Source organism: Phalacrocorax aristotelis, chromosome 4, assembly GCF_949628215.1.
Source record: "Phalacrocorax aristotelis chromosome 4, bGulAri2.1, whole genome shotgun sequence".
Taxonomy (NCBI): Eukaryota; Metazoa; Chordata; class Aves; order Suliformes; family Phalacrocoracidae; genus Phalacrocorax; species Phalacrocorax aristotelis.
Genome location: NC_134279.1, coordinates 50,449,288 through 50,461,443, shown reverse-complemented (window position 1 = coordinate 50,461,443; position 12,156 = coordinate 50,449,288). Strand labels below are relative to the sequence as shown.

The window sequence follows — 12,156 nt, the reverse complement described above, 5'->3', positions numbered from 1 at the left end:
CACAAATTACTTCCCCTTCTCTCTGTTTCAGCTAAATTAAAGCTCTTTATGCTAACACTACTGCCAGGACATAGTATCACCAAGAAGACTCCATGAATCTCCAATAGGAAAGCATCCCAACGGACTCCTTATAGCAACAGTTTAATACCTATACTGACCTTCACTGTTTTGTCATACCTTTGACTTCCTTTTGTGCAACTAAAATTCCAGGGAATTCTCCAGACCTCTGCTTCTGTGTTATCTCAGGACACGTTTTTAGCGAGAATCTAGTGTATCATTAGTCCCAACACAGAGGGCAACCCTGGTGCTACTACGGTATCCCTGTTCCCTGCGGGGCTGCCAGTTCCTTGCTATATCCAGTACTTCCTCTTCTACTTGGGACAGTCTCATTTCATTTGCTCTGACATTTCTTTTTTGTTTCATCTCTTCCTGGCTCTGTAACAAACATGCCTCTCAGTTCCATTTTTCCTTTACTATCACTTACAGCTACTTAGAGCGCCTTCATCTTGCAATCTCCTATTTAGACTGATAAATAGGAAATGGAAAATTTTTTTCCATGGGTTATTCTTGGTCTCTTCTTCAGATTCCGAGTACTCCTTTCAGCACCCTTTCCACCAGCATAGCAAATTTCTGATGCCAGCTGCATCTGTGTTTGAGCAATCATTTTTTATGAGTTCTACCAGACAGGATTTTATTTAAACAATATATTCTTGAAAGGAAAAACAGATGCTGTAACATCAGTAATATCTACTTCAAGCATCAGCATTCACTTCAGATGCATGTAAGATTGACAGTGATTGTGGATCAATGACACTTTCAGTGAACTGCCCAATAAATAATTACTCTGGCCCGCAGCCTGCTCCTTGTGGTGCTGCCTCTTTCTCCATGTTTCTGGGAGTAGTTTTGGCAGCTGGCCACTTCCAGGTCCACAATGTTGCAACAGTTGTACATCAGGTCACTTACATTCCTGGGGAGGGACACGTAGCATGGTACCTTCAACCAGAACTACTTAATCGGCCCTAATCCCCAGTCCTAGACCTAACTGAGGAGCCCTGGGGAAAAATTAACTACACTTTTTTTTTCTGTGATGGCACAACCCACAGCTATGCTGCATTATCATCCAAGAATTCCTCAGACTCTGGCCAGGGGCATTTGCCAGCAATCATCTACTTATTTCTAGCTTTTGGCCTTTTCCCTACAAATTCAGAGCTTACTCTTCTGGCAGACCTCCCGGGCACATGCAATGCATTTTTTCCAACAATTCAGGAACTTAAAATATGGCCTTTACTCACCATGGAAAAGGCAGCATCGCCTTCTCTACCAAAATGGAGTAGCAGAGCATATGGACAGACACTATGATCCAAAAGCCTCTAAGCTACATATACAATCAGTTTCATCTGCTTTACCATTTCTGCTACTGGCAAAAAGCTAGCCACCCATTATACCTATGGCGGTCTCTTTGATTGAGACGGTGTCTATTTTTATTTGAGAGCAATCAGGTTATACACAGATTCCCTAGAAAAGCCAACTATTCTCTCTCAAGACCACTAAATGCCAGGGAGCTTTCTCTCTGGACTATGTCACTCTACAGTCTGTCTCCCAAGGCTTAAGCTATATGGCAAATAGCTTACCATTGGTACTTGGTGCTTTATATACACCTTTTTCTCAGAGCTCAATACAAGCCAAATATTCACATCGTACAGTCACAATTTTATAACTGGGTTATTGATGTGTGACAGATTTTTAATGTAATTCTGAAGTTCCTTATGAAATTAGAATTAAAAAAGTCAATTCTGCTAATTATAGTTTCTTTTTGAAGATGTTTTAATGCAGTCTCACTACAAACACTTTGATATTCCCAGCAATTGCTTGCTTTTTGAAAGAACACGTAGTTAATAGAAACTGGTAGGAAAAAAAGACAACCTTCAGCCAGTCATGCTATGTGCGGAGCTTAAAGAGTAAACTCAAATAAAGTTTTGTACTAGACCTGGCAATAAAATCTGTGAAAACTTTAAAACGAAGCTATTGAACTTGATATGGTAAAGAGGTCAAGCACTTTATTGTTTACATGACCATCTGATACTATTACATTTTGGCTAACAGTATTTCCTGAAATACAATCATCGGATAGATATGGGGGAAAAGACTTCCCTAGATCATTTAAGTTTAAAAAAAAAACAAACAACCAGCTACCACAGGATCTTTTGCACCCCTGAAACTGAGGGGAAAAATTCTCATTTGACAGTTTTACTAATTTTCTTTTTCCATTCAGTGTAGACCTTGCTTTGAATTTCTTGGCATTCTGTTACAACTTCTATCATCGTTAAAATACAAAACCTTATGGAGCAGCTGGAATGACAGAAAGGTCTCCAAGGATGGGTCCATATAAAAAAGTTATGACTACAACTGTCCCAACATGGCTGTACAAACCAGCTCCTGAGAGGGGGCATTTTGATTTCTCATTCAGTATCTCCCCCTACAGAAAAAGCTAAAGTGGGAAGAAACGGCACTCATTCCAAAATAGATATTCATACAAGGCACTAGTGAGTGTCCCTATTCTTGTAAAAGACGTATTAAATGAATAGTAGGCTTAACAGGTATAAAACAAATAAATGTTACTATCTTAGAGGGAAAAGCCCTGTAACAAAAATCTCTGTACTCAGCAGGATAGAGCTGGATATGGAAACGTTAAAAATGTCATCAGAGAAAGGTCTGGATTTTTGTTTGCTTTTCTAGAAACAAATGAGTTTCTAAGAATCCCTATGTTACATCATGAACGTGCCCAGCCCATGGAGATTTTCTTCTTTTGGTTCCATAAAATCTCTATGGACTATAACATTTTTTCTACATTCCTGGAAAAATATGCTTTTATTGCTAACCTCAGCTAGCCTTCCCTACCCAGCTGTAATTTATTTTCATGCTGAAAAGTCAATAGAGGGTTTAAACAATTATGACATACTTAAATTCTTCCTGCTTCTTCCTCAAGACCAACTGCCTATGAAATTAGACCGCTATAAACTGTCATTACTGACTAGACTTCATGGGTCTGTTCTTGTGCACTGCTTAGATGCATCATTACCCTGCATGAGCTTACTGTTTTGTACTATGTATGCAGTTCAGGTTTGAACTGTCAGTTCTGACAATTTCAAACTGTCAAAATTGTCAAGGTTTGGAAATAGACAGCTAGGAGAAGCTCCATTAACACAATTCACATTTTTACCATAAAAATCCTCAACATTGTTACCAAGTAAACTTTATGATGCAGATTACAGAAGCTGTGGCAAGAGTAAGCAATTGTTCTGACTGAGGCAGTTCCTATGGAGATGTTGTTACTGAAAATCTTCTTGGGTAATCAGAACAGACAGAGGTAACCATGTTTTATATGGGATGCTAGGAATGCATATTATACTATGACCTTAAGAAAAGTCCCTGCTGTTTTATTAAACAAATTTAAGTCCGTGCTGTGGAGAAACCAACAAGTTTGCGAAATGAATTTTTCTCTTCTTGTAAAATAAGCAGGCTGCTAACACAGGAGTCATCCCCTTTCCTTACGAAGCACCCGCATTTTCATTCGTAATAGGGTTCTTGCGACTTGTCAACACTCTTTCCAGCATATGGAACCTGAACAGTGGATTTGTTTTGAACATTGTTTTATGAAGCCTGAGTATTCTGGCCCAGTCCTCATCTGGTGCAGTGCAGAACAGCTCCACAGATGTCCCACTCAGGATCTGGTATGACGTGTTCCAAGACACACATTTTCAATTACTTCTTCAATACAGTTACATATTTCTTAATGGTTCAATGCGTTTACCATATTTTACTTTTGAACTTCATCGTCATTCTCTTCTGCCTTTAATGTCTTCTGCCCTGTCTCTAAGGTTCTTTTCATCAACCTTGGAAGATTCAGTGGGTCAATTTCTTTTCCATTAAATAATTATCTGACTCTTTCAATAGCATGTAGTTTTAGAGTAAACTTAGTATTCATTACTGAAAGATGACATTAGTTTGGTGCTTAATTATAGCTCTCAGGTGATCCTTTAAAAATAACATAATAAAAACATGAGCAAAGCACCTTCAATAAAAAATAATTATAAAACATTTTACTCTTCAATTTGACCCTATCATCACAGATGCAGAAGAAAATGGACCAGCTGGCTGTCATTTGCAATATCTATCCGCTTTCACTTTTGCTCTCCTATATGGAAAGAGTAATGAAACAAAATTTAGATTAAGACCAGATACAATTACATCTGCGTGCTTCATCTGCCTCAAAGCGTTAAGGAAGCATTAAAGGCAATTTTTCATAGAATGGTTTGCATTGGGTACTTAAAGATCATCTAGTTCCAACTCCGCTGCCATGGGCTGGGACACCTTCCACTAGACCAGGTTGTGCAAAGCCCCATCCAACCTGGCCTTGAACACTTCCAGGGATGAGGCATCCACAGCTTCTCTGGGCAACCTGTTCCAGTGCCTCACCACCCTCAGAGTGATGAAGCCACATATAAAAGCAAAACACCACTTTGGATCTTTGGATCATCATGAATTGTGTTTTGTCCACTCTGAGGAATGCAATTCAGATTCAGTATGATTTGAAACTGACACTCAACCTGTAATGGCCCAGAGTGTTCTCACATCGCTTCTGATTATTGTAAATAGGTTTTTGCATTCCATCCACTGAATTAATGCAAATATTTATACTGTATACTGATACAAAATGTTTCAAAATTCAAGACAGTTTCTATAGCCTTAGCTCAGGGGGAAAAAATTATTCCCACTAGATAACATAAAGACATTTCTTAATAAATGCTCTTTCACTTTAAAATTCAGCTTTCCCCTCCCCAGAATGTTCTGGTGCCATAGGTATTGAAAAATGTTACAAATTAGTTAAATTTTTGTGATTTAAAAGATTAATTCCTCAACTCCTCTGTACTAAACAAACTGAACAACCTACTTAAAGATTTCCAAAATAATTCATTTCTGGGTAAGTCCAAACCTGCCAACTGCAGCTAAAAACCAGTGAAAATTCAGAACAGCAGCAACAAAAAAAGCCAACCCCAGAACTCAGGGAGAACACTGACCAGAGAAGAAATTCTCAGCAGTCCACCCCCATGAAATCTGGCTCTCTTTTGTACCCCAGGTTTACTGTAATTCATTCTTCCAGTAGTTTTTAAATCAGTACATTATTTCTTGTACTTTGAAGTACCTGTCAAGCAGCATTTCATGAAAAGTGCCTTCTTTCCTGGCTTTTCTGAGGGCTTTTGTATCTTCTTTGCTTATTTTAAGCTTTTTGTCTTGAAAACTTTGGAATTTCTTTCTGTAAGGGGGGAAAAAAAAGTGTAACTTCTTTGAAGTTTTGTGTTTCAATAAAAGAACGTCTGTGATAAGAATCTCAACTTCTGTTACGCAGTAGACAACTGGCCTAATAAAATCCAGCATGCCAGCACAGTATGAGAGACTGCACTAAGACTTCTGTGGGTGAAAACTATATTTTTTTTTTTTGGCAGTCTAAGAGGTCCCTACATGATTAGCATGATGTGATTCCTAGTTCTAAAGAGCCCCTTCTTCAACTACTAGCATGACAAGTCAGGGAGCAAAAGCATATTGGGTGTAGGTGGCAAGGTGCTGGTAGTGGGGGAGCTGCAGGAATGGTCTCTGTGAGAAGAGGCCAGGGACTGTCCCATGCTGGACATCGCTGGCTCCACAGCAGACCCACCGCAGGACACAGCGAGTCCATCAGAAAAGCTGGTGGTACCTCTGGGAAAATATATTTGAGAAAGGCCAAAATGCCACACCGGCCGAAGAGGAGATAGGAGAAAAGTGCACAATGGCAGTGTGAACATCAAGGGCAGAGAAAAGAGAAGGAGGAGGTGCTTCGGGCATTGGAGCAGATATTTCCCTCTAGTCCATAGACAGGACCATGCCAGAGCAGGAGAAAAGTGGGAGAAGAAAGGAGTGGTAGACAGAAACCACTATGTATTGACCCATTCCCCCCATCCTGCTTGGGGGAACAGGTAGAGGAGTCTGGAGTGAAGCTAAGCTTGGGAGATGGCAGAAGGAAAGGTGTTGTTTTTAAATTTTTGTCTTTGTTTCTCACTACCCAAAGCTACTTTAATGGGCAATTTAATTAACGTTCCACAAGTTGAGTCCATTTTGCCTGTTACAGTAACGGGTATGCAATCTCCCTGTTTTTTTCTCAATCCATGAGCTTTCTCATCTTATTTTCTTCCCCTGTCCTGCTGAGGGGAAAGCAAGCGAAAGGCTGGGTAGGAGTTTGGCCCTTCCACCAAAGGCCGCCCCAAAGAGAAGCAAAAAGGTACTTTAGCCTGTTACCAGCTCTAAATAACGTACACGTAATTGATTTCACACTGTTTAACGTTTCCTTTGTCTTCTTGCGGAACATCATCTTTCTTCTTAGCTTCTCTTTCAGCACAAGTACGAATCTAGTTGTTGAGAGAAAAACAAAATAGAACATGCCTATTTTTTAAAACCAAAAATTAGAGATTAAAGACAATAATATATCCTTCGTAACAGAATAAGAGTCACAGGGACTTTTAAGGTGACAGCTTTCAAACTGGTTAATTCGCAACTGGACACAACTGCAATAAAAGCAAGAGCTCCCAAAAGTATGGGAGATATTAAGTGTAATCCTTGATACTACTGTAAGACAATCGCCTTCATCTCAAAGAAGCACCATTACAGTTCTTAGTTTTAGCAGGGGTAAAGTGCCTTTTCCAGAGACTGACTTAAAAATATTATTGCTCTGACTAGTAGACACATATCTCTAGTTGGAGGCACACATATTTTTCCACGTCCAGATGGAGTCAAAGTAGTCTTTTTACATTCTCTTACCTGAGAGATCTCCCATTCTGCATCATTGTGGTAAACACTTCTCTGTCCCTGCTTCAAACATAATTCACCTCTCCCATACCAAGCTGTTCAGAACTATCTGGAATATCACAGAGACTGTCTTGCTCCCCAGTGTCTTGCCCTTCTGTAATGGTAAAACAGCTTCCTATCTCTACTGGAAGTATCTCAGTTTATGCAGCCCCGGAGCTCATTTGCCTTTCTTGTGGCCAAATCACTTGGCAGTTTATAGAAAACAATTATAACTGTATTAATGGTAAATTGTAGCACACAGACACCTGGTTGTTTCAATATCCGCACCAATTCTGTATTAATTGTAGAAGTTACAGAATACCTTTATCATTTCTTCTTCCCCTGCAGTTTTGCTTTTGGCTTCTATGTCTCCTTCTTCGTTACATCTAATAAAGCGGCTATTTGCTGCTAGTAATGCCATTTTCTTCTGCAGAAGTAATATCACATATTGTTAGTATTTATAGCTCTTTTATTTGTAAGATTTATCCTCTGCAATACACCAGAAAACTCTGTAACTGTGTTTTATTCTTTTACATATTGACATTTCAATAGCTAGCCAGCAGACTTGCTGGCTTCTTTGTTCTTAGGATGCTTATAGCTGCCAGAACGCAGCAGTCAGGAAAACAGAGGATTAAAAGTTACAATATGGAAGAGATTGCAAAAGGCTTTTACTGCACAGACAAAGAACATCAATACAGATTAACTCAAAATACTGTCAAATGCTAGGAACAGCAAATGAATTACTGCAAGCAGCTTACATCTTGGAAGACAGGTTCCCATTGCTCTCTTGATCCTATTGCATCTGAACGTCCAATAACGAGTCCATCTGAATTTATACCAAGGTATTTGCCATAACCAGACTTCAGAGCAATCCTCAAAAGAGAAAAACAGGAAAAAATAAAGAATGTTTTTAATTCAAGCAATTCACAATATCCAACACACTGCAAACACATCATTAGTAGGTAATGTATTTCAAGAGAATATTAAAATGTGTATTCATACCAGAAAACAAAGATAACAAGTATCAAAACTTGTAACATTTTTGTTTACAGTAATTACCTCGTGTCAGACAACTTTACTGCTGTAAACTGTTCAGGAGGGCTGGGGCCTTCATCATCTGAGGAATGAATTTTTCATGAGTTAGGTATGAAGTATTAAACATACAATATTTTAACCTGCAGTTTCAAAAAGAATTAAAGAACGGCCATTGCGAAATACTATGGAAAGCTGCAATACTTAATTTCTTTAAAAATTCCTTTTTTAAATATTCACTTTTAAAAAAGCAATGCCAGCACTTATTTATGTTCATATATTTAGAGTACTTAAAACAAGACAGAAAATAAAGGCAATCCTTGTGTAAAGAAATTTACAGTTGGGAATGTTTTATAGTTCTCCAGGTGGCTCCGAAAGACTTAATCTCCTTGTAACATTATTTTTTTCCATAACAAAATGTATTACGGTTCAGCTGTCGTAACATGACTTAGTATCCTAAAAGCTACTAGCCTCTCCATCCCTCAAAACCAAAATGAGATAATATTGCCATCGTTGCTTTGATCTCACTCTGGAGGTGAAACACACTGTCAGGGTTCTGGAACAGTCCTTGTCTGACTGATGGCTCTCGAATTCAAAGTAAGGACTAGTTAATGGTTCTATCACATTAGCAGCCCACTTGTGCAGCAACAAAACAAGTATATTAAATCAAGGATGCAGCAGTAAGCCTTAAAACTCATCTGCCTTGAGTTTCACTCTTCAACTGACACCATAAAGTTTTTATAGGATTTAATAAAAGTTACACTGCTCTTTATCTAGCAAGTAGTATGGCCTTTAACAGGTGATCATCTCCAAGGCAGTTCAATTTATTGTACACATAAACCAGCATGAAACTAGTGAAACTGATTGGTAGTCATTAGGTTTAAGTCATCTGCATGCTACAGCTAGGATTATTGCATTATTTGTAATAAACTGCTTTTAGCTGTAAAACTGCTTGCCTTTAAGAGATGCTACTTTGATGCTTTTATGCCTTTCATTACTGAAACTGCTTATTTCCAAATTTCCTGAAACAAACCTTTATGTGGTGCTCCAAGCGTAAACAAGCCATTGTCGAGGGCATGGATGTAAGCTCCTTTATCCATTTCTATAGCTATAGTTCCTGTAATTTCACCAAAATTACTGACAGCCCACCAGTTTCCTAAAATACGAAACCATGACAGTTAATAGAGTAATTACAATTTCTGATTACAGTAGTTAGAGAGGACAAAGAAATGTCACCTCTTGGAGAACTGAAGTTCTAAAGATAAAATGGCTATTTCTATCTCAAGATCTTTGTGCATTATTTTACACTACAGAGCCAATTTAACAGTGTTGCTGCTGAAACAAAGTCCTGCTGTCCTACCCACCCTGCCATCCCTAGTCACAGGCTCCCATCCTTCATCCCTGCTTTTTGTTAGGCCACAGAGCAAGTTGATCCATTCAGCTGATCCAGCAAAGATACACCTTGCAAAGAAGGTATCTTTTTTTCCTCTGGACCAGCCTCCTGCAGTTTTGGGGTCATATCCAATTATTAGATTCTCCAGCACAACAGAAACAGACAAACTATCTCATCTTGCTGTCATATGACTTCATGTGAGCTGTAATCCCAGTTGTTCAAGCCAATCAAAGTTAAAGGTAGCCCTACCCACATGCATGAATTAAAATTATGACTTTTTTTTTTTTAAACAGCAGTAAAGTTTTCTCCTGGTATACACTCTCGTATAAATATTTCCTACCTGATTAAGATAATAACTATTTTTAATTAGTCTGAATATGATGCCTTTTTTCCACACAGTAAATTTGGCAAGTCAATCTGCCTTCAGCAGAAATAGTCTTCCCCTATCTTTAAACAACATATGGAGCTAATCATCTTGTCCTATACCGTCAGGGCTCGCAAATCAACGTACGAATTTTCCAAATCTCTCCCATTTTGAAATTTGGCTAACTAAAGAATGTAGAACATCTGTGACATTCTTCTAGTGTAAGACACAACAGCCAGTTTTCTCATATATTATGATTTGTTTTAACACAGGCATAAGGATGACTTCCCCTTAGACTGCTTTAGCTTATGCCAGTATACACATAATAATAAAAAGACATTTATCCTGTAACATGTGCTGTGCTACAACATATATCTGCATCTCTCACAACTTTGTGGTTTTTTTTAAAGCTAGTTTTGTTTGTGAACTATGATCAATCAAGGATGTGACAATGCCAAAGGGTGACAGTCAAGTTACTGCTCATGACCACATATACTTTGATCCTACTTTTTTATGAGAAAGGAAAAAATAAAATTATATTTTGTTACTGGTTAATGTTTGTGTCTCTGGTTCCAATTAACAGTAGCAAATTTATAATTTGAACACACCACAGCAGTCAAGCAAGTCTGTCAAATTAACATAAACAAACAAGACTCTTTTCCTTTTGAAATGATTTAAGGTTTGAGTGAACTAAACACAGTCAGAAGGTAACTAGTGGCAGAGTAAGAACAGAAAGCACAGGTGATCCAACCACTAATTTCCAAAGTAACAGTAACAAAAGATGTAAGTCATTTATATAGGAATGCACTCATTGTATAACAACATTCCAGTGCTAAAGAGTATCTCCTCCTGAAGTAAATGTCATTGCAGGGTGTAAGGTGGGGGAAGAGGTCCAAGCTGATAAGTAGCTTGACGTTATGTAAGAACATACTTTAGCTAAACAGAGAAGGCCAAAATCCATCCCACTGATGTCAGAAGTTCCATTTGGAGCCTAGGAAGATCCCAACGTACAAATAACACGTTGTAAGAAACAGTTATAAGCCTCTGTAGGGACCACGCTTAGCTTACAAAGTCCTATAACATTCTCTTCAGCGTCTGCTATCCCCTACAGCTTCCACACTGTCACATAACTCCCGGAAAGCGGCTCACCAACAATATCCAGCTGCTCTGCCACATCCTCTTCCCTTTTCCTTTTCTTCTCCTTGTGCTTCTTCTTGCTGCAGAGGGAGACGCAAAGAAGTACGAGCGCAGCTCCGACCGGGCCCCTCCACAGCGAGCCCTCCTGCGGGGCCCGGGAGGGACACCCCGAAAAGACCTGCCCGGGCCTGGCCGCACGCCCCCGCAGCCGGAGGGACGGGACGGGACGGCCTGGCCTAGCCCCGCTCCGCTCCGTTCCGGCCCCCGACGCGGCCCCAAGGCGGCGGGGGGAGCCCGGCGGGGGTCCCAGCCCGAGGCGGGGGGTCCCGGCCACAGGCAAGACCGAGCCCGCAACACGGCGACCATCCCACCCCTCACCTTTTCTCCTTTGCCCCCTTGAGGACCAGCTTGGTGGATTTAACGCAGGAGTACTCCGCCATGTCGGACTACGGCGAGCGCGGAAGGACACAGCAATCCCGCGACGTCCTCACAGACGGCAGCCCCGGAGCGACAAACTTCCCTTCCGCCCCCGTTCCGCTATTCCGCGAGCATGCGCACACCGGCTGCCTGTGGGGCGCGTGGCCGCGGCGCCGGCGCATGCGTGGCGGGCCGGGAGCCGGGCGACGGCGTCTACTCCGAATTCCCCAGTTGCACGTACCGGGCCCTGGAGAGTGGCTCTGGAAAATAAAACGCGAAAAGTTTTAAATTACGTTCAAGAGCGCGTTCCCCTGTACCTTCCGCTTCTAAGTCTGGCTTGGTTCCAACGGTTGCTCTAGGGCTTTGCAGGACTGCAGGCCCCTTGCGCTAAGGAGGCGCCTACAGCTTCCTCTGTGGGGCGCAGTGGTAACCTGTTCGTGTGTGTATTGAAAGCATACCCAATGGACCCACAGCAGAGCCCCGCGCCTGGGCCCCCTGCCAAGGGCAGCAGGCTTTGCCGGTGCCGTGAGGGCATTGTTACTCAAAGGCTGGGCAGCAGGCTCTGCTGATGCAGGAAGAAAAGCTTCAAGGGATGCTTGTGAAGAGAAGTTGGAGAAATAAAGCTCGTAAGTCAACCCAGCACACCAAACTAGGGGCAAAATGAAGTTTATGACAAGTTACTGCATCCTGCTAGCCACTTGGTATTTCAGAGAGTAAAATCCACCTCAGGCTTTCCCCTAGGCGTATAACTACCTTCTTCTCACACAGTGAATACGGTACTCAACAGGTACCACCACTCCTTTGGGGAATGGTCTTACTAGTACATGTGTGATTAGACTCCCAATTAGAGCAATAATTTGTGTTTAGTTTTCTAGTCTGTTGTTTCTACTTCACAGTAATCTAAAGGGTTTCTATGCCCAAAAGGTTGTCTGCTGGT

The 12,156-nt window shown here is 40.8% G+C and overlaps 1 protein-coding gene across 1 annotated transcript; it reads right to left on the bottom strand.

Annotated features, from left to right (window-relative positions):
• Positions 1 to 2,035: 2,035 nt before the first annotated feature.
• Positions 2,036 to 11,373, bottom strand: FRG1 (FSHD region gene 1). Its single transcript, XM_075091335.1, has 9 exons — positions 11,181 to 11,373; positions 10,815 to 10,882; positions 8,942 to 9,064; positions 7,936 to 7,993; positions 7,635 to 7,749; positions 7,199 to 7,303; positions 6,349 to 6,440; positions 5,204 to 5,314; positions 2,036 to 4,195 (listed from the first exon to the last, which is right to left on the bottom strand). The coding sequence occupies exons 1-9, from the start codon at positions 11,240 to 11,242 to the stop codon at positions 4,159 to 4,161; spliced, it is 771 nt and encodes a 256-aa protein (XP_074947436.1). The 5' UTR covers positions 11,243 to 11,373; the 3' UTR covers positions 2,036 to 4,158.
• Positions 11,374 to 12,156: the final 783 nt, after the last annotated feature.

Coding starts and splice junctions, on each gene's coding strand:
- FRG1 (XM_075091335.1), bottom strand. CDS start 11,242: ATGGCGGAGTACTCCTGCGTTAAATCCACCAAGCTGGTCCTCAAGGGG. Junction 9,065..10,814: donor AGAGCAGCTGGATATTGTTG/GTGAGCCGCTTT, acceptor TTCGTATTTTAG/GAAACTGGTGGGCTGTCAGT. Junction 4,196..5,203: donor CATGAAATGCTGCTTGACAG/GTACTTCAAAGT, acceptor CTTTCCATATAG/GAGAGCAAAAGTGAAAGCGG.